The sequence below is a fragment of the Chelonia mydas genome, chromosome 18, assembly GCF_015237465.2.
Source record: "Chelonia mydas isolate rCheMyd1 chromosome 18, rCheMyd1.pri.v2, whole genome shotgun sequence".
Taxonomy (NCBI): Eukaryota; Metazoa; Chordata; order Testudines; family Cheloniidae; genus Chelonia; species Chelonia mydas.
This window is the reverse complement of record NC_051258.2, coordinates 14,584,522-14,605,897: the sequence shown is the minus strand read 5'-3', so window position 1 is coordinate 14,605,897 and position 21,376 is coordinate 14,584,522. Positions and strand designations below refer to the sequence as shown.

Below are 21,376 nucleotides of genomic sequence, written 5' to 3'. Positions count from 1 at the left end.
CCTGCAAAGATTACGTACATGACTCATCCCTGGTTCAAGGTCCCCATCACTAGTGAAGCAATCTCAGCTCCGGCAATTGCATCAGAATAAATGCAAATCATGCCACCTACCAGGAAATTTTTAATAGCAGTGCTGGATTCGCATTAGCGAGGGCCCCAGAAGGCTTGAATCTGAACTTCCTTCCTCACAGACAGCTCAGTGTGGAGACAGCACGCAGACTATACACAAACTCTTGATTTTCTTAAACCAAAGCTGTGATCAAAGTGAAATCCGGAGACATATCTGGTGAAAGGTCTCGGGGGAGGGGTCAGTTGTTGAGCTCTCAAAAGAGCAGGGAGAAAAAAAAAAATTATGTAATCACACCTAGCACCTTGCTCAAGAGAGTCTGCTGGATCCGCCCTTATAAAATCCAGCAGACCTGAAAGCCTCAGCAATGATTCCTACTTCTACCTGCCCAGTCCCAGGTTAGCTAACAGAGAGCACAGAAATTGATACAGCAAGGCCAAGGACTTATCAGACAAGCCATTCCCCTAGCAAAGCTCACCCAGATGTCTTGAGGTGCAAAGGAGAAACCACACACTCCCAGCCAGAAGCTGGTGCACAGTTATAAGCTGTAATAGCCAGTCAGCCCTTACTTCCCATACACTCTGTTTAGGCAGTGAGAGCAGCAAATCTCCTCGCACCTTCACTGATGTAGTCACCCCATTTAGAGATCGACCAAAAAGCTCCGGCTTTTGATCTGAAAACTGGCTTTTTGAGACAATTCTGTTTCACAAATGTGCCTGGAACCTTTTCATTTCGTTCCAGGGCAGAACAAAATACATTTCGCCACCTTGAAAGTTGCTGTGAAACAGAGTTCAGAGTAGCAGCTGTGTTATTCTGTATTCGCAAAAAGAAAAGGAGGACTTGTGGCACCTTAGAGACTAAATAAATTGGTTAGTCTCTAAGGCGCCACAAGAACTCCTTTTCTTTTTGTGAAACAGAGTTTGCGCCCTCTGGACTGTGCTAGATTTAACCCTGTTTGAGGACATCCTGGGAGGAGAGTCCATCTGTACTACAGCCGAGTCCCTCTGATGCTCTTGTATCTGTAGAAGATGGAACTAAAGCGTGGGAGTTTTGTGTGGACTCCAAAGTCCCTGTCACGGCTTTCCCAACCGAAGCCAGGCAGCTATGAGGTATAAGTCAAACTGAACATGTTGCAGGCTCCAAGAGAGGCTTCTGATTTGGGCAGAGTTTGGGACAAAAGCCATGGTTTTATCCAGGCCAGATTGTCCCAGGCCACAACAAGCTAGTTACTGTACGGCATATGTAATAGTCCAGCCGTGGCCTGACTTTCAGACATTGACAGATGAAAAGCAAATCAGCCAGGTGAAGGAAACTTGCTGGATTTCCCTTTCCCAAGAGAGTGGTGTACCTCAAACTGCCGCAGAGTCTGCTGAACACAAAGATAACTGACTGCAGTGTCATCATGCACATCTGTGCTTGGTCTACACAGATGTTTGACCTCTGGCTGAGACATCAGTGCTGCGGGTCGCCCGGTTTTTGTTCTTTCCCAGCACCACACTCAGGAACCAGACCACTTCTCACTCTAACTCAGTCTTCCCCTATATGGAAATGCTCTCCCTAGCCTGCTTTCCAGTCCCATCTTAGAGCCTTTTCTCCCCATCCCAGCCCACCCCACGGTCTCAGTTCCCCAAAGCAGTTCGCCATGACCACATCTCCACATACCAACAGCTCCCCTGTGAGCCATCAGGAAGAAACTCTTAATTAGTTAAAAGAAACAAGCTGTTCAACCAATTAACTTCCTAGAAAACTGGAGTCCAAGACAGAGTCAGCTGCTACCTGGCCTAAGGCAAGGATATTCTGCAGAATGGGACTTGGATCATATAGACCCAGATCACGGCTACATGCAAGAGATGGTCGGTGAACTTAGATCGACTCAAGGTTTAGTGCCTTTAACACCCTTATGCACCAGGGGCATTTTCTATATTCATGTTCAGGGACAGCTGGGGCTGCTGTATTATTTTCATTTTTCAGGGTTTATACTATTAATTATTATTCATTTTTCAGGGTTTTTAGTCCACCTCAGTGAAGTCACCCATCTGGCTACTCTGACCCTCAAGAGGAGGTACAAGACATCAAAATTCAGCAGGCCCTTTCCTGGAAGCTCATCTATATGTTTGGATGTCCAGATTCAGTGCGAGCACTTCCTGGCAGGAAGAGACATCTCTGGACTACCTTAGCCAGTTACTTCTAACAATGGAAAGTTGAAGTTTTACTCCCCTAGGACCAGAGGCAGCAGCTGGGAAAGATTTCACTATGGGCATTAGGTCAGATTGTTCCAGCCAAAGCAACTTTTGGACTCTTTTCTCAAGAGACAAAAGTAGAAATGGATCATACCAATCCACTGGGTCCATGTGAAACCCTGCTCTGGACCTCTGATACTAAGCAAAACAGATCCTTTATTGCCAATCCATCCCTCTACAATGTAGGAATTGCCAGACTGGATCAGACCCAGGATCCACCTAGTCCAGTGTCCTGTCTCCAGAAGCATCCAGCAGAAGGTGCTCTTGAGGAAAGTTAAAGAACCCCCACATAGCAGATGAGGGATAATCTGCCTCCAATTTCCATCTCATCCTGATCTCCAGTTGTTAGAGACAGGCTTAAGCTCGGATGCATAAGGTTGAATATCCTGTCCAAAATTTGTTAGCAGTAACTTACAAAAGTCCACAAATGGTAGTCACTCATAGGTTACATAAGAACGACCAAAACTGGGTCAGACCAAAGGTCCATCTAGCACAGTATCCTGACTTCTGACAGTGGCCAATACCAGGTGCTTCAGAGGGAATTAACAGTACAGGCAATCATCTAGTGATCCATATGGTCATCCACACCCAGCTTCAGAGGCTAGAGACAACCAGAGCAAGGGGTTGCATCCCTGACCATCTTGGCTATTGATGGACCTATCCTCCATCAATAATTCAGTAAGTTAGGACTAGGAGAGCTGCACCAACATGGAGTCAGTACCTTAGTGGGTGGGTAAAGGACAAAGCAGATGGTCCAGACAGGACATTCTTTTTCTCAAGGGCCAAAATACTTTTCCTCCAAACGTGCTCTTCATCCTCTTGAGGAGGGGACAGGAGAGATTAAGGCCCAGATCTTTAGACGTCCAAAGCCCATGTCTCATTTTCAAAAGGAACTTCATTGCCTAAGGCACTTTTGGAAAGAATACTTAGGCTCCCAAGTCAGGTACACATTGCAAAGCTGAGCCAAGCAACACCTGTAAAAATCTGGGCCTAAAGGGCTAAGCAAACCAAGACTGGGAAGGGTGAAGAGAAAGACTCTCCTAGGTATTGGACCGGTTGAAAAAGGCAGGCCCCACGCTAAAAGCATTGAGGAGCAGGGCAATCTTTAGCCGGGAGTATATATACACTGCATAGGGAATGCAGTGGGTCATACATAACCACAACCGGACATGCCCAACCACTTTGCTCTCCATGTTGCAGCCCTCCTACAAAAGCCACTTGCACACACAGCCTTCGCTTTGGGAACCACTCTATTCCACTAACCTTCTCGGCCGTCCCCACATACTCAATCACTTACTCCTCTGTAAGCATTCAAAGCTGCAGGAAAGGGTTCTGCCCTTTCCTCCGTACCACCAGAAAGGAGGAAGGAGCTGATCCACATGTTTATCTGTTGGTTCTCGCAGAATTCCTGCGTTCTTTCCGTTGTTTATTCATCTGCTCGTAGGGCCGCATGTGGAATATTCAGACCCCAACTGAGAGGCTTGGGGTCAATGTACTTCCCAGGAACTGGGAACTCTTGCCTTGAACATTAACCCACTCGTTAAGGGAGGGAATTTAGATCCCAGCAAGTGGGATTTTAGAAGAGTGCATTTTCAACACGGTTGGGTAATGGGGACAACAGGGAGCATCGGCGGGGAGAAAGTTCTGGTCCCTATATAAAGAGGCTTCATTCCACATGTGGATGGATCAAGTCCACATTAAAAACGTACATACAGCAGTTACAGGAAGCCTTCCTTGCTGTGATATGATAGGTCAAGTACGGTCTGTGATAACCACTGTAACTGGCATATTCGGACATTGGTATCTAGACCGACTGCAGGAGCTCTTTTCGCTCTCACACGGACAGCGAGACACTTGCTAACAGCTGTTTGATCAGGCATCTCCCCGACGTATGCTTATTTCTGAGACTCGCCCCACAGCAGAGTAAGACAGCCCTGATGGGTCAAGTTAAATAGTCACTGAAGAGATGAGGTGCTCAGCAGGCGTACGGGCTATCCAGGACCATGCAGGAGGCCTGAATCGGAGTCATGGTATCTTGCTCCAAGTCAGTAGAGGCGAGTGCTGCAGACACAGTACACTTGGCCTCTGTGGGAGCGTCCTCAATACTTAGCAGAAGGACCCAGTATAGGAATAGCATTGATGCCTATGCAGGCCTCTTCTGACGGTGGGGCAGGGGGCAAGGTAGTAGTAAAACGTGTATTTACTGGGGGGATTGGAGAAAAGACACTCTCCCTGGCCTTTGAGAGATTTCTGCTGCCCTCAAAGCATGGTTCTACTCCAAGTGATGCAGCCTGGATTACACCTTCCCTTGAGAAATCAGACCTCCCCACCTCCCACAGATATTAGAATCCTAGAATCATAGACATGTAGGACTGGAAGGAACCTCGACAGGTGATTAGTCCAGTCCCTTGCACTGAGATAGAACCAAGTATCATCAACACCATCCTTGACGGGTTTGTCCAACCTGTTCTTAAAAAATCTCCAGTGACAGAGATTCCACAACTCCCCAGGTAATTTGTTCCAGTGCTTAACCACCCAGACAGTTCGGAAGCTTTTCCTACTGTCCTCTCTGCTGATCTGAGCAAAGAACACATCTGCTACTTTCACTTGCTAACACTGGTCAGTCACAACAGCTATGCCAGACTATGATTAATTCAAGTTACGGCTCGTTCATCAAGCTTATTCACCAACTTTAACTGCTGGGCCAAGTTCTGCCCTTTGTACCTATGTATGGAAGTTTTATTCCTGCTGAGGTTACAGGAGCCGGAAAGAAGCCGGCTCACTTCTCAGATCCCTGTCCGAGTTTGCAGGGATCATAGAATCATAGAATATCAGGGTTGGAAGGGACCTCATGAGGTCATCTAGTCCAACCCCCTGCTCAAAGCAGGACCAATCCCCAATCAAATCATCCCAGCCAAGGCTTTGTCAAGCTGGACCTTAAAAACTTCCAGGGAAGGAGATTCTACCACCTCCCTAGGTAACGCATTCCAGTGTTTCACCACCCTCCTAGTGAAAAAGTTTTTCCTAATATCCAACCTAAACCTCCCCCACTGCAACTTGAGACCATTACTCCTTGTCCTGTCCTCTTCTACCACTGAGAATAGTCTTGATGACTTAAGTGAACCAGTTACAAAACAGAAAAAGTCTGAACCGGAGTCACTGTATGCCGACATAACTTGCATTGACCAAAGTTTGTAGCGTAAAGTGAAAATGACATTGCTTGGCTCCATATTGATTTTAACGGCTACTTCTCAGAACGGGGCTTCACTTCTAGTCATCAGCCATCCACACACAGTTATCTGATGAGACAGTATCAGTTCCCACCAAGGAATCCCCTGCATAACAAATCCCCCAGGCTCAGGTTCCTCCAGCCAACTCTTTCTCCTGCAACTCTGACTCCCAGCTGGAAGCCAAGGAGTTTTATAGAGGACTTCCCTTCCCCGCAAAGTCTTCTGGGGAGGAAAGTCCCTCCCCTCTGTCTCTGGGTGTTTGACAGTTCACCCAGCCAATCAGCTCTCTTTCCCTGGCTCTGCAAGAACTTCACCCCATTACCCCAGTGCGGGGGTTCTTACTGTACAGATGCACAAAGAAAGCCAGCCCTGGGGGGGTGAGGGGTGAAGACAGAGAAAGAGAAGGGGACATGCAAGGAACCAGCCTCACCTTCCACGCAGTGCTCCACCTCCTCCAGGTTGCGCAGGGTAATCCGCATCAGGCTGGAGTTCAGCATCAGCTCGTTCTTGTGTTCCGGCCACAGGTAGTGGGGGGCGGGGTTGACGAAGAAAATGCGGGTGTCCCCCGTCGAGACCTGGTTGTCGCAAATTAAGGGGTCCCCGAAGCCGCTGATTACCACTTTGTTCCCACCATCCAAGAGGATTTCGTGCGTCACGATGTCTTTGCCTTTTAGGTACCGCCAGACTCTCACCTAGAGCAAAGGGAGAGAAGACACAGGAGGTCCCAGTGTGAGAACGCGACGCCACCCAGGTCAGAGTCCGAGAGCTAGTGAATCTTCACCAAGCCCCCAAAGAAAGCTCCAGTTTAGAGGAGTGAACAGGGCTTATAAAACCTCAGGGGGAGTGAATTTCATGAGCTAGTCCACCAAGAGCAGTAACACATGAGTGAGAATAGATCACTACGGGCATTGTCCTCTCTCTGCCCAAACTGAATTCCTCTCACACACACACACACACACTTTATTAGCCTGCCGGTGGAGTGGGGGGGGGTAGACAAAGTCAATTTTCAATCTCTCTTGTCATGGAAAGCCACAGAAACATTGCCAAGAGTGCAAGAGAAAAACCCCCTCCTCCCTCTGGGTGTGTGTCAGGTGCAGGTGTGACCGACCCATTACAGGGTCGCACACTGTATTTGGGATTTGATCCCCTGGGTCTGTCATAGCAACCTCCCGCCAGGTCGGGAGCGGACAGCAAAGTCGCACATTTCTCTCCCTGCGTCCCCAGCCCACTGCTCCTGCAGAAGTTTCTTGCTGCGAAGCAGTATGAGGATTCAGCAGGAACAGCTGCCCGACTGCATCCCACTGTCCTGTCCTCCCCAGCAGTCATGCACTGTTCACTCAGCAACATACCCGCAGCGAGGGGGAGAACGATCCTCGGGAGCAAGACTGTGGCACAGCTTCCCTTCCCCACCCCTAGTACCGACACCAAGGGAAGGTGATGGCCTGTGATGGAAACGGAGCAGCTCTGTAACCAGGGCCTACGAATAGGGCCTACCAAATTCACAGCCAGAAAAGACATGCCACGGACCGTGAAATTTGGCTCCCCCCACCCCACCGTGACATCTGGTCCTTTACATGCTTTTACCCTATACTCTACAGATTTCACAGGGGAGACCAGCATTTCTCAAATTGTGGGTCCTGACCCAAAAGAGAGTTGTGGGGGGGTGGGGGGGCTCACAAGATTATTTTAGGGGGATTCGCAAAAAGAAAAGGAGTATTTGTAGCACCTTAGAGACTAACAAATTTATTTGAGCATAAGCTTTCGTGGGCTACAGCTCACTTCATCGGATGCATGCAGTGGGATTGTGGTATTCCCACTCTTACTTCTGCGCCCCTGCCTTCTGAGCTGGGTGACTGGAGGATGGGGGCAGCTGGGGGCTCACCTCTACAGGCAACAGCGCAGAAGTAAGGGTGGCCACACTATACCACGCCATCCTTACATCTGCACTGCTGCTGGCTCCGCTTTCAAAGCTGGGCTCCCGACCAGCAGCCGCCACTCTCCAGCTGCCCAGCTCTGAAGACAACACCGCTGCCTGGAGCGGTGCAGAAGTAAGGATAGCAGTTCTGCAACCCCCCCAGCCAATCGCCTTTTTGGGTCAGGACCCCTACAATTACAACACCGTGAAAGTTCAGATTTAAATAGCTGAAATCATGAAATTTAGGATTTTTAAAATGGACCATGAATTTGGTAGGGCCCTAGGTATGAATACTGCCAGCTGACCTGGTGACTCTGGTGTTCACTCTATCAAGACATTGGTTTTGTTTTATAGGAAGCTGTAAGCGGGGGATGTGGGGGAGAAAACCAGTAGGAAGGGAAGGATGATGGCTCCACATAAGCCAATTCTCAGCAAACACTTGAAGTTGATAAGAGACAAAACGAGGGCAGGACCAGCCCTGGGAACCAGAAGATGGAGGGGAAAAAAAACCAAAAAAAAAAAAACACAACAACAAAAACAAAAACCCTACAGCAGTTAGAAAAGGGACTTGCTCGCAAAGGGTGGGTAGCCATTCAGGCTGTTGGACAGGGAAAGCAGACAGAGGTGTCTGAAGGAGTTAGGCTTGCCTCGCATACCTAGAGTCCTTCCAGTGAGGGTGAGAGACACGCATGTAGGCTGGACTTTTAAAATCTTCTCTCTAAATGCTTTGCTCCTACTGTTTAAAAAACAAACCCTTTGGTGCAAGGCAGCTGGCTGATCAGTTCCTAGCATTCCCAGAGGGAAGAACTGCAAGTGTCTGAACCCAGCTGGACCTGCAAGGCCCACGCAGCTGGTTCGCAAGATGCTGTAGCCCAGGCCCAGCCTAAGAGTGGGAGAATCAGGGAGGTACAGGCACGAGGAGGATGCCAGAAAGGGGACAGAGATGCAGCTAACCCAGCAACCATGAGAAAGCCATTTGGGATTCTCATTCCCATTCAGGTTACAGACTCCTCTAGGGTGGAGCCTGCCTTGTACTCCTGCAAAGCTCCATGCACATCGGTTGCACTATATAAAACAACAGTGTCTGAGCCACGGGCAGAGTGAGCCCTGGCAAGCATGGCCTTACAGTACCCAGAGGGGAACAGAATAGAATAGGCACAGTCAATCTGTGGAACTCCTTGCCAGAGGATGTTATGAAGGCCAAGACTACAGCAGGGTTCAAAAAAGAACTAGATAAGTTCATGGAGGATAAGTCCATCAATGGCTATTAGCCAGGATGGGCAGGGATGGTGTCCCTAGCCTCTGTTTGCCAGAAGCTGGGAATGGGCGACAGGGGATGGATCACTTGATGACGACCTGTTCAGTTCATTCCCTCTGGGGCACCTGGCATTGGCTACGGTTGGAAGAAAGGATACTGTGCTAGACGGACCCTTGGTCTGACCCAGTCTGGCCGTTCTCATGATGGGTTGGTGGGATGAACGTCAGCAGCAACAAGAAAATGCTGCCCCCCGCTCCCCTCCGCAATGCGGGTGCCTAGGGTTACATGTGCGATTGCCCTTCAAGTCGCAGCAAGGTGCGTCCGCGGCGTAAGAATTCACCCAAGGCTGAAACTTGCCAGAAAAGGTGTCAGCGTTTGAGGATCTTAGGGGGTTTTTTGTTTTTTATTAAAGTGATTGATACAAGCTACATTCCCAGTCTCCTTCCCTTCGGCCCTGGGCATGCCAGCACCGCTCCGCAATCCCCTTGGATACAGAAACCGACGGAGGAGGGAACAGCCATCCACTGCCTCCTTTTTGGCTTTGGGCTTTTTTGGTGCATCAGTTGGCGGAGCTACATTATAGCATCCCGCTTAGGAGAGTCTCCTTTGCAACAGAGGCAAAAAAACAAAACAAAACCCCTTGCCATGCCCTGCTTCTGCGGCAGATGGCTTCCATAGAGCTAGCCTCAGTGATATATTACTTATTGCGTGAGGCCATGGTTAAGGTATCTGAAAACTTTTAAGACTCGGTTTCATCCAGTATAGTTTGAACCTTGATTTCCTGGTACGTCTTCCCAAGGGCTGACTTTGAGAGCCGGTACCCGGCAGCAAGGGACACTGAGCAGCCACATGAAGCTGGCAGAGCAACAGACGAGCATGTCAGTCACATCTGCCCTGGTTCTGCCCATGACTCATAAGGGAATTATGGTTCACAGCAAAGGGTGTCATATTTGATTGGATGCTCCCAGGGAAACCAGATCCATAATTGTCTGTCTCCGGCCGCTGTGCGGGCAGGGGAAGTTGACTGCCTGATGCAAACACAGGCTGCCAAGTTAACGAGAGAGTGGAGGAGTAACTGTCCGAGGCCACAACTGGCCTCCCAAAGGGGAGTTTTCAAGTTAACTCCTTGTCACGGGGAATCCTCCTTTCCTAGGTCAATAGGACACTGTGCTGGGCTATCGCTGAAATATTTCCCTCGGAGATTTCATACATTGCACAGCCTGGTATCTGGCATTTTCTTCTCGGTCCGATTTGCAACACTGCTTCCGAAAAGACAGAGTGCGTGTGTGCTAAAGCCAGGGACGCCCCCAAGCCAGAGAGACAGCAGCCTTGACCAGCTAGAGAAAGCGGTCTCCATCCATTCCAGGGATCATAACTCTGACGCAGGAGCATTGGGAGCGTGGGCAGAAGAGAGTTGGAGGGGGAGAAGTGAATCTTCCCCGCTCTGACAAGGGAACAGCCAATCAGGCCGGGGCAACAGAGCCGGGGAAGACAGTGTTCTGTTTAGTTACAAGAGGCAGTTGTTTGGGCAGTGCGCGTTCCTATAAATTGTTACAGGAAGCCTGTGCTTGAAGCAGACTTTGCTGTAATATTTGGACAAGCTGGCAGTAAAGCACAGCTCCCCTCGCTCATATAACTTCAGTAAGGAAAATAAAATGTCTGGCCATGAGACAAGGGTTTATTTCTCCCCGCGGGAAGACAGGATCTTCTACCGCAGAGATAACCCAGCAGCCGGCAGATTCCCCAGCTCATCCCACCCCCTCCAAAAAAGGAGAAGAAACCAGCTGAGCAAAGTAGATCTGCAAGCAAATCAAAACGCACTGAGCTCCCAGCTTGTCCCCAGTGGCATGCTCTCGCCTTTTCAAAACTGCTCCTAAAGAAACGCATGGAGCAGAGGGAAGAGGCCAGGATAATGGGAATAATTTATTGCACACCATGGGAGGGGGATGGTGGAGGAACACACCACACAAATTCCCTGTCTATTGCCCAGGAGTTAAACGTCCCCTTGCTATTGTGATTCCCTCCTAAGGGAGCGGTCAGGAAGCACAGAGCTCTGGCTATGCAATAAGAGTTCATTGAGAGATCTGCTCGAGGGGGAAGCGAGCAGCTTGCTAGCAAGCGTATACATTGCGGCACGTCAGTGTTAACCTGAGAGCCTAGGTCTCTTTGTGGCTGCTCCAGATTACCTGTGAGCACAGTCAGCCCTCACTTTTCCCCATGCTTTCCACCAGGCCAGCCACCTAGAGGTCAGTCACCTGCTTTCCACGGCTGTCACAACTCCCCTAGTGAGCTTCAGAGCATGCGATATTAAACCATGCCGCCGCGGGGGGGGAGGAGTCGACAGGCAAGAGGCTCTGGAAGCCACCCTCCGAAATGAGACAGTGGCTCTTCACATTAACAACGTGGTCTAAAGGAGATTTGTGGGGTTTAAAAACTGGGCTCATGCTCCTCCACGCAGATGACGCAAGAGAAAGTCTCCCCGGCATCAGAGCACTTTTTGCCCTACATCTTAATGCGCGTTTTGCAAGTGCCGGGCCCATTTTACAGATGGGGAAACTAAGGGGCTCGGCGATCAGGGCGCTCTTCACAAGGTTACAAAGCGAGTCAACGGCATCGTCAGCAAGGGACTCGGGAGCCTTGACAGCCAGTCCCACACATCTGTTCCGCGGAGCATGTTGCAAGGAAGACTGAAAGGGGATCAGAAACAGCTTGCTGGGGCACATGTTCCCACTCCCCCTTTGGGGGCAAGGGAAAAGCATTGCCGATGAGGAGAGGGAAACACTAAGGCGTTAGCAAAGGCCCTGACTGTCCCTTTATGAGAAGCATCTGCCATTCAAGTGTCAGAATAGTTCAGACCCTTGGTGTATTGCACAGATAGCAAATGTGAAAAATCAGGACGGGGTGGAGGGCAATAAAGTCCTATGAAGGAGTAAATAGGGTCCTATAAAACAAAGTCCCTAATATCAGGATGTCTGGTCACCCGATGCTGGGTTCATCTCTGCTCCTGGATACACAGATTGCAACAGAGCACCTACCACCGGCTCTGGAACAGGACCCAGGAACCACAATCCAACCTCGGGACTGGACCACAGACTGCCCTGTCTGCAGCTCGTACACAGCACAGCAGCTGCCTTTGGGGCAGGACCACCAAAAAAGTGCATCATCCCAGTGCTCCGTGCCGCTCGGGTCCAGCATCAAGGCCCATGGCGGGTTTTTACTCTCACTCTCGTGATTTCTTGGGGCCAGACTCATGATATTTGAAGGCTCGGAGTCCGTGTTGCTAACAACCTTCAAGGCCCTCAGTGGTCTGGAGCCAGGTTCAAATAGCGTCTCTCCAGTCAGGTCTCCCTCAGGCAGCGGGAGCGAGGAAAAGGGGATCTGCAGGATGCATCTTTCAAGGAGGCCGGAGACAAGGCCGCCCCTGCATTGCAGAACGTGCCCCAGGCAATTCCTGCGTTCCAATCTGCTCAGCAGCAGTCTGTACTTCTCCTTCTGTACTTCTCCAAGGGACACCCTCGGAGACCACCACATCCCAGGCGTGCACAGAGGGGGACTCAGGTGTGGCGAGCAGATGCTGCAATAGATTTGGAGGAGCTCACGTTTGGCTTGTCCACAACCCCTGCTCCAGTCGCGTGCTTGCTCTCCCTCCCACTTCTAGGACCCCTGGCTTTAGGGGACTTTACCACCACTTGTGCCAACGTTACTTTAGGCCACGGTAAAGTCAGAGCAAAGATTTGCAAGGGTCCAGAAGCCATTCCTTGGCCCCGGGCAGCCCAACCTGAAGCTGAAGTCACACTTTGCCGGCTTCAGAGGCAAGGGAGGAAAGGGTGGGCGAGCAATACAAATGCGCTCAGAAGCCATTTTCTCTGCCTGACTCAGTCCCAGCAGCAACCGGCTTCAAAGTCCAGCTGCTCAGCTGTACCTAACCCAGCTGGTGCGAGCCCTTTCTGGAGCATGTGATGACAACCAGCCAGTGAGCAGCTTCCCATGGCGAGCAGAGGTGACTAACAGGCAGCTTTGTCCTCTCTTCTGATCTTACAGGAATCCCCTGTGTTCGCACTGAGAGAGACATCTGCACACAAGTGCTCCCAGATGAGACAGAGAAGCAGGTAGGGGCCGCCCGGGACACACCCGCTCAGGTGAGGGGCAGGATATAGAGAGTTAAGGAATGCAGTTCCCTGCTTGCATTAGGTTAATGCTGGTCTGAACTCTGTGAAAGGCAAAGGGGAGCCTCCCAATTCCCTGCCAGCCTTCCACACTACAGGCTAGGGGTTTTTTTTTTTTGAAGCACTCTGTGCGGCAGCAGAACTGCCTGTGGTTACATTTATCCACAGAATCAAGTCGAGGCACTTTCCTAAGCAGCACCCGCCTCACCCCATTCTCATCCAGCAAGAGTAGTGCGCTTTGGTAGAACCGTCCGGGCAACCGTCCCCCCCTCCCACCCCCACACACTCCTCAGAAAAGTCGCAGCTTAACTAAGTAATAACAACTCACTAATGGCGGGGGCAGCGGGGGGGGGGGGGGGGGGGAAGAGACAGAGGCGTCTTGTGTTGAATGGTGAACAGACATTTTCACCATCCGGGCCAGAAAGCCCTCAGCTGAAACAGCCCGCGCTGTCGCTTTATCCGCGTGAATATATATTCAGACTTCAGACAGGGAGGCCCTGCAGATCAGGTTGCTGCACTGAGCAACGTAACAGAAGCTAGGGGCTCTTTTCCCACGCTTCATTCTTAGAATGCCTCGGATGCGAGAGGCACCGCCACAGCGGACGATTACCTGACGGGCATCCCATTCATCATCAGATACAATTAAGGCTTCTTCTCCGGTGACTCGTTGGCTACACTGAGAAGAAAAATGCCCGGCCCGAGAAGGAAAAAAATGAGGCTGAAGCTAATTGCCAACCAGAGTAGTTAAGAGATCTCCTTCTCTCTCTTTGGCCAAGGAACGTGTGGAATACTGGGATCAAGAGGGTGTCCTCAGGGGTTCCTAAGGGCTGGGGAGATGAGGGGGGCAGCAGAAGCAGTACTTGTATTTGAGAAACACGGGGCAAGAATGTATTTAAAAGTGAAATGCAAACTAGAGGGAAAGGCCAGGAAATCCTTCCTGCAATTGGAAAGTGGAACCAGTGCCACAGGCAGCTGAAGCGACTTGGTCTCAAACAAGCCTAGAGAGAGATTCCCACACCGGCGAACCCCAGGAGCTGCAAGGTTCTGGGGTGGGTCTACGTTTCCAAAGAGACTGGACGCTTCCCGGGAATGAAGCTTTTCAATCCCATGAGCTGGAGCCGGGCAATGGCTGGGAGGCCGCAGAGTTATTGCTGGACCTCAGCAGACCTGGAAAATGAAGGGCTGACGACACAGGCTAATGTCAGTGGTAGCCAGGCTCTGTGCAGGGTTCCACCTGCACCGCTCTGCCCATGCCCCTCGCCCTGACCTGCAGCCCCACCCTACCCTTCCATAGCTGGCGCTCTTCGGAGCAGAGGGGCAGCCAGGCCAAACTGAGGGCTTGTCTACACTTCCAGCGCTGCAGCTGTGCCTTACGCCAACGGGAGAGCTTCTCCCACTTCCTTCCAAACCCCTGAGCGACGTACGTTGTAGTGTAGACTAGGACTCAGTTAGCAAAGCACAAGGCCTCACCTCACTCAGACACATTTATCATCCAAATCCAGGTCTCCCCACGATAGCACACATTACTTGGTGGCCACAGGGCCCATATACTTCCCAAGGCTTCCTATGGGGCTGGATCCCAGCTAAGTTTGTTGACTGGAGCATCTACGGGTAGCGCACGGATGTCAGGTCAAACGAAGACACCAGAAGGAGAGACGTTTGAGAACCAAGTGGAGAAGAACGCCAGGCGTAGAAAGAATAGCCATGCCCATTAGCAATCTCCTAAAGCACGATTGATCGCGATCTCGGGCCATTGCTCAGGAGCAAAGTATAAAGGAAATAGACCTAGTTACGCTGAAATACCACCCGGCTAGGGAAGGAAAGATTCGCAAGTCTCAGTGTTAATGCAACAGTTTGAATGTCTGGCCCGTCTCAGACTGTTAATCTCTTCCAAAAGCAAATGAATGGCCAGCAGCGATTTGAGGATGTTTATCAAACGCTACCTTTAATTTCCTCTATCAGTCCTAACCTGCTTATCTCTGTATATCAAAGGCTTCAACTTTGATGGTTAGAGTTTAACCAGGGAGGAATATGCTAAAGCAGCACATGAGAATCTTCTCCAGATATTCCCAGGCCTGCTCCACACAGACCACCCAGCACCCATAACATTCGCTCTTTTGGGCGTGTATTTAAGGTAACTCATACCATGGACTCAGCCCTTACGTTTCCTGTTACACTAAGAAAAGCTGCCATGAAATAGATGTTGGATTTCAGAGGTAACCCTAGGTTTTAAGGAACAATTACTAAGGATCCTGGAGTAAGGAAAGGGGTAGGCATTTTCTTGCTAGCTTAGCCAGTAGAATCACTTCTGCACCTTGGAGATTTTTGCCCTTGGTTTTACCTATGCAAGTCACTGTGCATGGCTGTAGCCAAGGGCAAAATGTGGCCAGTTGCATTTAGACAGATTCAGAAAAGGGCACTTCTGAAAGACACTTACACGCAAGTGAATTTCAGCTGTTTGAAAGTATTTTAAATAAAGGTTAAAATAAAAAACAGGCCAATGGTAACAGCAGCACTGCCAAGCTTAAACATTTAAAAATTGTGAGTCGTGCCAAACTAATGGGATTTTATTTTGAGAGAGAGAGACTTGGGGTTCTTTTTTATTTGCCTTCTGGCTTTCAAGTCCTTTTTCTAGCTTTTCCTCTGCAGCCACGAGGGCTAAAAACTTCCTAAAAAAACTGGAGTCTCACATAGCCACTTGATTTTAGTAGTTGGGATTTTTTTTTTTTTTAAAAGAAAAGTCCCAAATTTCACAATCAAGTCATGATAGCTGGCAATACTGCCAAACCCAGATGAGATGGGCATTTCTGGTGCAGATGTGAGATCAGGGTTTTGGGGGTGGATTTGTTAGGTCTTTGGGGCTGAAAACACATCTTAGTAGCACAAAGGGTTCCTGTTTGGGGTCTCTGGGTTCTACTAGGATGCCAATAAACCAGGGGTATCAAATAAAATAGCCAACACGTCTCATCTGTAACGTGCCCCCATCTTCCCAAGCATGCTTTTTCCAAGCAAAGTGGGATGCATTTCTAGGTAGTTGCTAAAAATAAAAGCCACGCCCAATAGACCACAGTTCTCCCTGCCCCTCTCTGAACCTTTTCCAGTTCCTCTCTATCCTTTCTGGGGCGGGGCAACAAGAATTGGACACAATATTCAACGTGTGGGTGCACCATGGATTTATATAGTGGCATTATGATATTTTCTGTCTTTTTTTTTTTTTTTTTTTTTACCTTTTACTACTAGTTTCTGACACTCTATTAGCCTGTTTGATCAGTGCTCCGCATTGAGCTGAAGTTCTCAGAGAATTGCTGTATCCACAGTGACTCAAAGGTCTCTTTTCCAACCTGATGCCGGGTGCTTGCAGCATACACTTTTTACAATACGTGCAAACAGTCCATCAGGAGAGCTGCAGAGCAGGTGGGATTGTGATCCTAGGAAAGTAGGAGTGGAAATGAAGTGGTTTGCTAGGGTCTTGTGCCGATGAAGCGAAACCTGGATTTTGCTCTCCTAAAGCAAAGCCATTATTGGTCATAAGTTTGGAGGGGGCAAGGGGCCGGGGAGTGGTGGCTTGGAACATTTCCTCCCCCATCCCCCTGTAATGGGACACTTGTTATCCCTTCTGCTTTAATTATGAGCCTTTGGCACTGGGCCTTCTGGTGCACTGAGGCTGCTCAGCTCCCATTCTATTGCATTTGCCCCAACCTGCCATAGGACTCCAATTGCTCGCAAGTGCTTATTAACTTTTCATGTGCCCACAATGTGCTAGACACTTGATAGACAAAGGTCCCTGCACTAGCCTGGAGGGTCTATGATCTAATTGATCAGACTGGGGTATGGAGCATGCTTTGATGGGTTGGGGGGGGGGCAGGTAGAGCAACACAAATGAATGAGGGTACAGTGGAGGTCTTCAGTTGGTACAACTGTCCAACAAGGTTGCAAGACTCTGCCCCAGAGAGCCGATGGGCACTTTTCCTAATGCACCCCATCCTTCCCAGTGCTTCTCTCGCCTTCCACGCTGGCTGACATCTCCTGCCAGGGCACCAGTATTGGCATCATACCAGGTCCCACTAAAGACTGACCTGCTGGTTAACTCCAGGAGGTTCCTCAGTACTTTCCAGAACAGAAGAGTCAATTGAAATAGGGAAAGGGGAATGGCCCCACCCAGGTATCTGCATTTTAAGCCACCGCCTTAACAAGAAGTGAGTCACTGCAGAAGGCCTCCCTTCCTGGAAAGGGTTAAACCTTGCAGCATGCTTGCTGACAACCAGGCGGATGGCATTTCAGGTTGCTCAGTGCTGTCTCTTAGCTTTAAAAACCCATAGCCAGAGGCCAGATTCATAGTTAAACAATAGCTTGTGCTGAAGAAACTCAAGATGCTTTTAGAGCAAACATGGAGATGGGTTCACAGCAAGTGAATCCGCACAAGCACCTACAGCGGCGAGTTTTACGTCTTCCAAACCAGAAAGTGGAGAGTCACATTCAACATTAAAGGGCGGGGGCGGGGGGGAATCCTTTTAAAAGCAGCCTTTACAGATTCCCGTTGAAGCAGTTGTTTGAGCTTTTTTTAAAAAAAGAAAAAGAAAAACCCTTGCAATCTAAAAATATATAATTACACACTGAAGCCTCAATTCATACAATAAAAAACACATGTTCTTGCAGAAAAAGGAACTTGTTCAGATTTAAAGTTTTACTACCGCACACATTAAAATAAATATTGGGAGAGTGGTTTCCAGATTAACTTTCCAGGAACTGAAATTTGGGGGGGGGGGGGGGGGGGGGATTTTGCTTTCTTTGGACTGCTGCAATCTGAGAGAGTTCACGGTTTATTTAGCGCACTTGTCAGGATGGGGCGGGGGGGGGGGGGCGGGCGGAGTTGAGAAAGTGAAAAGAAGGGACCAGATTCTCCTCTGTTACACCATTAGTGTAAATCAGGAATAACCCTACTGAGGTCGATAGGTTTACACTGATCTAAGGGGGCTCGGAATCAGTGCGTTTCTTGCAAGATGCCAGGGGGAGGAAGATGGGAGACAGAAGGGAAACAAGGAACAGCCAAGAAGCGTGAAATTGATCCATTTCTTCTTGCTCCATTCCCCACAGCGACTACTTCCATCTACCCCATATTTTAGGGAGGATTTTTAAAAAAAAAAAATTTGTTCCTTCCATTAAAAAACCCCGTCGATCTAAGTTTAGCGACCAAAACCATGAAGAAGGAGAAATTACACGGCAAGCAAACTTTTTTTTAGTGAAAGCCCCAAGTTGCCCACAAACTTGTGTGTTTAGCTGGAGCAGAGCTGATGCCTCGCTGGGCAGGAATCTCCCCGGGGCTCATTCCAACCCCTGGGTGGGGGTCGGGCTAGATGCTGCCCCGCTGAGGGGAAAGCAACAAGTGGAGGAGAGCTGGGGGAAGGAAGGAAGGAATAGATCGCTCAAGAGTTGCGAAAGAAGGTTTCACTCCGGAGCGGCGAGGTGCCGTTTACACGCTGCCTGGTCCCTGGCCCGTTTAGCGCAGCCCTCCCCCCCAGCGCAGGGGGACGTTGCTGGCCCCGCCGCCGCCGCTTTACCTTGCAGGAGTAAGTGTGATGAACCGGGTCCATGTTCATGATCTCCTCCACCGTGCCCGTCAGCACCACGTTGGCCTCTTCCTCTCTCCTCTCCAACTCCGGCTCGGGACAGCTGCCCGAGCAGCCCCCCAGCCCCACGGCCAGCAGCGCCAGCGCCCAGGCGGAGAGCCCCGCAGCCCCGCTCCGCCTGCCCCCCATCGCCGCACAAAAGAAACCGAAGCGGCTCATCCAGCGGCGAACAAAACCCTCTTCTTCCCCCAAGGAGTCACCCAAACTGCACCGGGGCGAACAAAGCCGCCCCGCTCGCCGCAGCCCGGGCGCGCCCAGGGGAGGTTACTTGGGCTCCAGCGTGGGGAGAAGGAAAGGGGGGGGAACACCCCAACGGGGAGTTGCTTTTTTCTCCTTTCCCCCAGCTCTGATCAGGGAGAAATGCTCCTGCTCCTTCTCCCTGCGCCCGGCTGAGAAAGGCTGGAGATTTGCATGCAATCTGAATTGCTGATAAGGGGGTGGGGGGGGAGATAGAGAGAGAAAGAGGAGGGCTGGCAAAACAGCCCTGGCTGCCTGGTCGTCTCTTCTCTTATTGCAGGGCTGGCGAGAAACGCCACCCCCAGGAAATACACTCCCATCAGGTTAATGGATAATCAGGACTCCAACGTGCTCGGACTTTTAAAGGTGCAGGGAAGTGGCAGCTTTTACTTCCTTCCTTTTCCCTCTCTTGGTTTAGTGACACTTGGCCCCCGTCTCCCAACTGTGCCCCTAGGGTTTGCCTGCTCCCCCCGCCCATGTCACGTTCACCCTAAGTAGGCAAAGTGAAGATTTTAGCTGCACATTGGCCCGACCCCTCTCTGGCGCCCGCTTCCAGGAGGCTGTATCTGCCTGACTCCCCCGCAGGGTCAGGGAGAGAGACAGACTCGCACTTGGTAACTGGCACAAACGCTGTCACTCATTAACACAGCCACTCACAGGCTCTTTCCATTCACCTGGGGCCCCAGAGAGGGACTTCCTCCTCCCACTTGAGCTAATAATAATATTTGGATCTGACCTTTCTGATGAAGGGTAGTAGGAATTTGCATGTGTATCGAGCTGGTTTTCATCAGCCCATTTCCAAATGCCTTTCAAATGTAGATTAGCCTGATGATGATGATGATGATGATTAATATTGTACAGAGGCAGATGGGGAAACTGAGGTGGTTCCTGGCCTGGTGTTCAAAGGCACTCCAGGTGCTGGGCCCCTGTGAAAATGAGACCGCAAGTGATTTGTCCAGCATTGCGCAAAAAGGCAGTGGCCTAACAAAGTGCAAATCAGAGATCTTCTGAAACCCACTCTGTTGCTCTAACCCCTAGAAAGTCCCTGGTCTGGTGGGATGGCTTGGGTTTGCCCCTCGAGTATTCTCTATTCTGACCTTCTGCCCTGGCTTTCTCCATGGATTAGATAGCAATTTTTCCAGATGTCCTTAGCAATTATTGCAAATATAAAATGAAAAGTTAAGTGGCACCAGGGGAGGGATGTTGTTTCTTTCCTTCATAAATTAGCCATCCCCGGGGTGTTTTACAAGAGTATTTCACTCACTGGCCCTAAACAAGTCATGCTGGTGACCTAAGGGCAAGGAGGTAAATTATTGAAGATTGGGTGGACTCACAACCAAGTCAATACTGTGGGGGGAAGGGAAGGCGGTCAAAAATTGACACGCCAAATTCAATAAAAATCAGTGGACTGAATTGTTAAGAAATTTCAAGCCCACTTTGAAAATTCCAAGCCCCCCCTTCTTTCCTGGAGGCTTCATGCAATTCTGTTTACGCTACGTACATCTGAAATGTTATATGTATTGATTGTTGGTTTTTTTCCCCTTTCCCTTGAATGTAAACAAAATTTAACCAAAGAGCCAGCAATGTAACAGTCAAACTTAAAACAAAAATTAAGTAAATTAATTAATTAAATTAAAGTTCTTAAAAACAAAGACCCTATCCTAAGTAAAGTTTTTACCCTGAAAAGGGACAAGTGCCAGAGATTCCATGAAGGCCCATAGGGCCTTTGGCCTAGGTCCTCAAAGTTATTCAGGCACCTAACTCCCATTGAAATCCTATGGAATCAATGGGAATTTGGCACCTAAATATCTTTGAGGATTTTGGCCTTGGCTACTTCCCCTGTTAAAACCTTAAAATCAATAGGTTACTCTCACAGAAGGAGCAGATCTGGGTTCCGTTTTATTCACAGCATCAGTGTTTGGGGAAGGATCGAACAACACAATTCCACATTTGGCCCTTGTCTAGAAAAAAAAAAAACACACATAAGGCCAGATTCTCCAAAGTGAAAGTGGCTTCCACTGTGACACTTGTGGAAAGGTTTTCTAAAGGGCCCAGCCCATAATGCGGTCAACTTTTTTGAAACTCTGCACCCAACTGTGGATGCCTAGAGCTTCTGAAAATTCTGACCATAGCATATCCTGCTGTTGTACACACCTGAACCTTGATCCTCCAGTGACCTTCATGCAAGACGTAAGGAACCCATTGTGTTGGGATGAAGCGCACCAACAGTCTCAGAGTTCCATCCTGCACCAACTGCAAAGCTAATAATATGGTTACTAAATTTGTTGTTTTTTTTCCAATCACAATATTCATCCCCCATGAATTGGTTTATATCATCAAAGCACTGTGCAAACACTAAAGGCCTGAAAAGCAGGGCCTAATTGACTAATTTGTCACTTCATCCTAATGCAAGGCAACAGCAATGGCTCACTTGGGTCTAAGAAAACTCTGCTCCATTCTGACAAGCCACACATTTGCTCCGACCGGCTAAGAGGATTCTCACAGCAAAGTCTCCTTCTGTATATGCTTAAAGTTAAGCATCTGCTTGAGGGCTTTGCTGGACCAGGTCCAAAACACTAAGCCCTCTGCACAATGAAGCCCCAAGACCCAAAATGCTTTTTCTCATCCCATTTGGGC

At 49.5% G+C, this 21,376-nt stretch overlaps 1 protein-coding gene across 8 annotated transcripts in view; it reads right to left on the bottom strand.

Annotated features, from left to right (window-relative positions):
* Window positions 1-19,036, bottom strand: part of AGRN (agrin) — a 222,645-nt gene extending 203,609 nt beyond the window's left edge. For all 8 annotated transcript variants that reach the window (XM_037881185.2, XM_037881188.2, XM_037881186.2 and 5 more), the window contains exons 1-2: window positions 18,434-19,036; window positions 5,967-6,228 (exon numbers count right to left, since the gene is read on the bottom strand). In XM_037881185.2, coding sequence (XP_037737113.1) covers window positions 5,967-6,228; window positions 18,434-18,661 — 490 coding nt within the window. In that variant the 5' untranslated portion in view covers window positions 18,662-19,036. The remainder of the gene's footprint in view (window positions 1-5,966; window positions 6,229-18,433) is intronic.
* Between the last annotated feature and the right edge of the window lie 2,340 nt (window positions 19,037-21,376).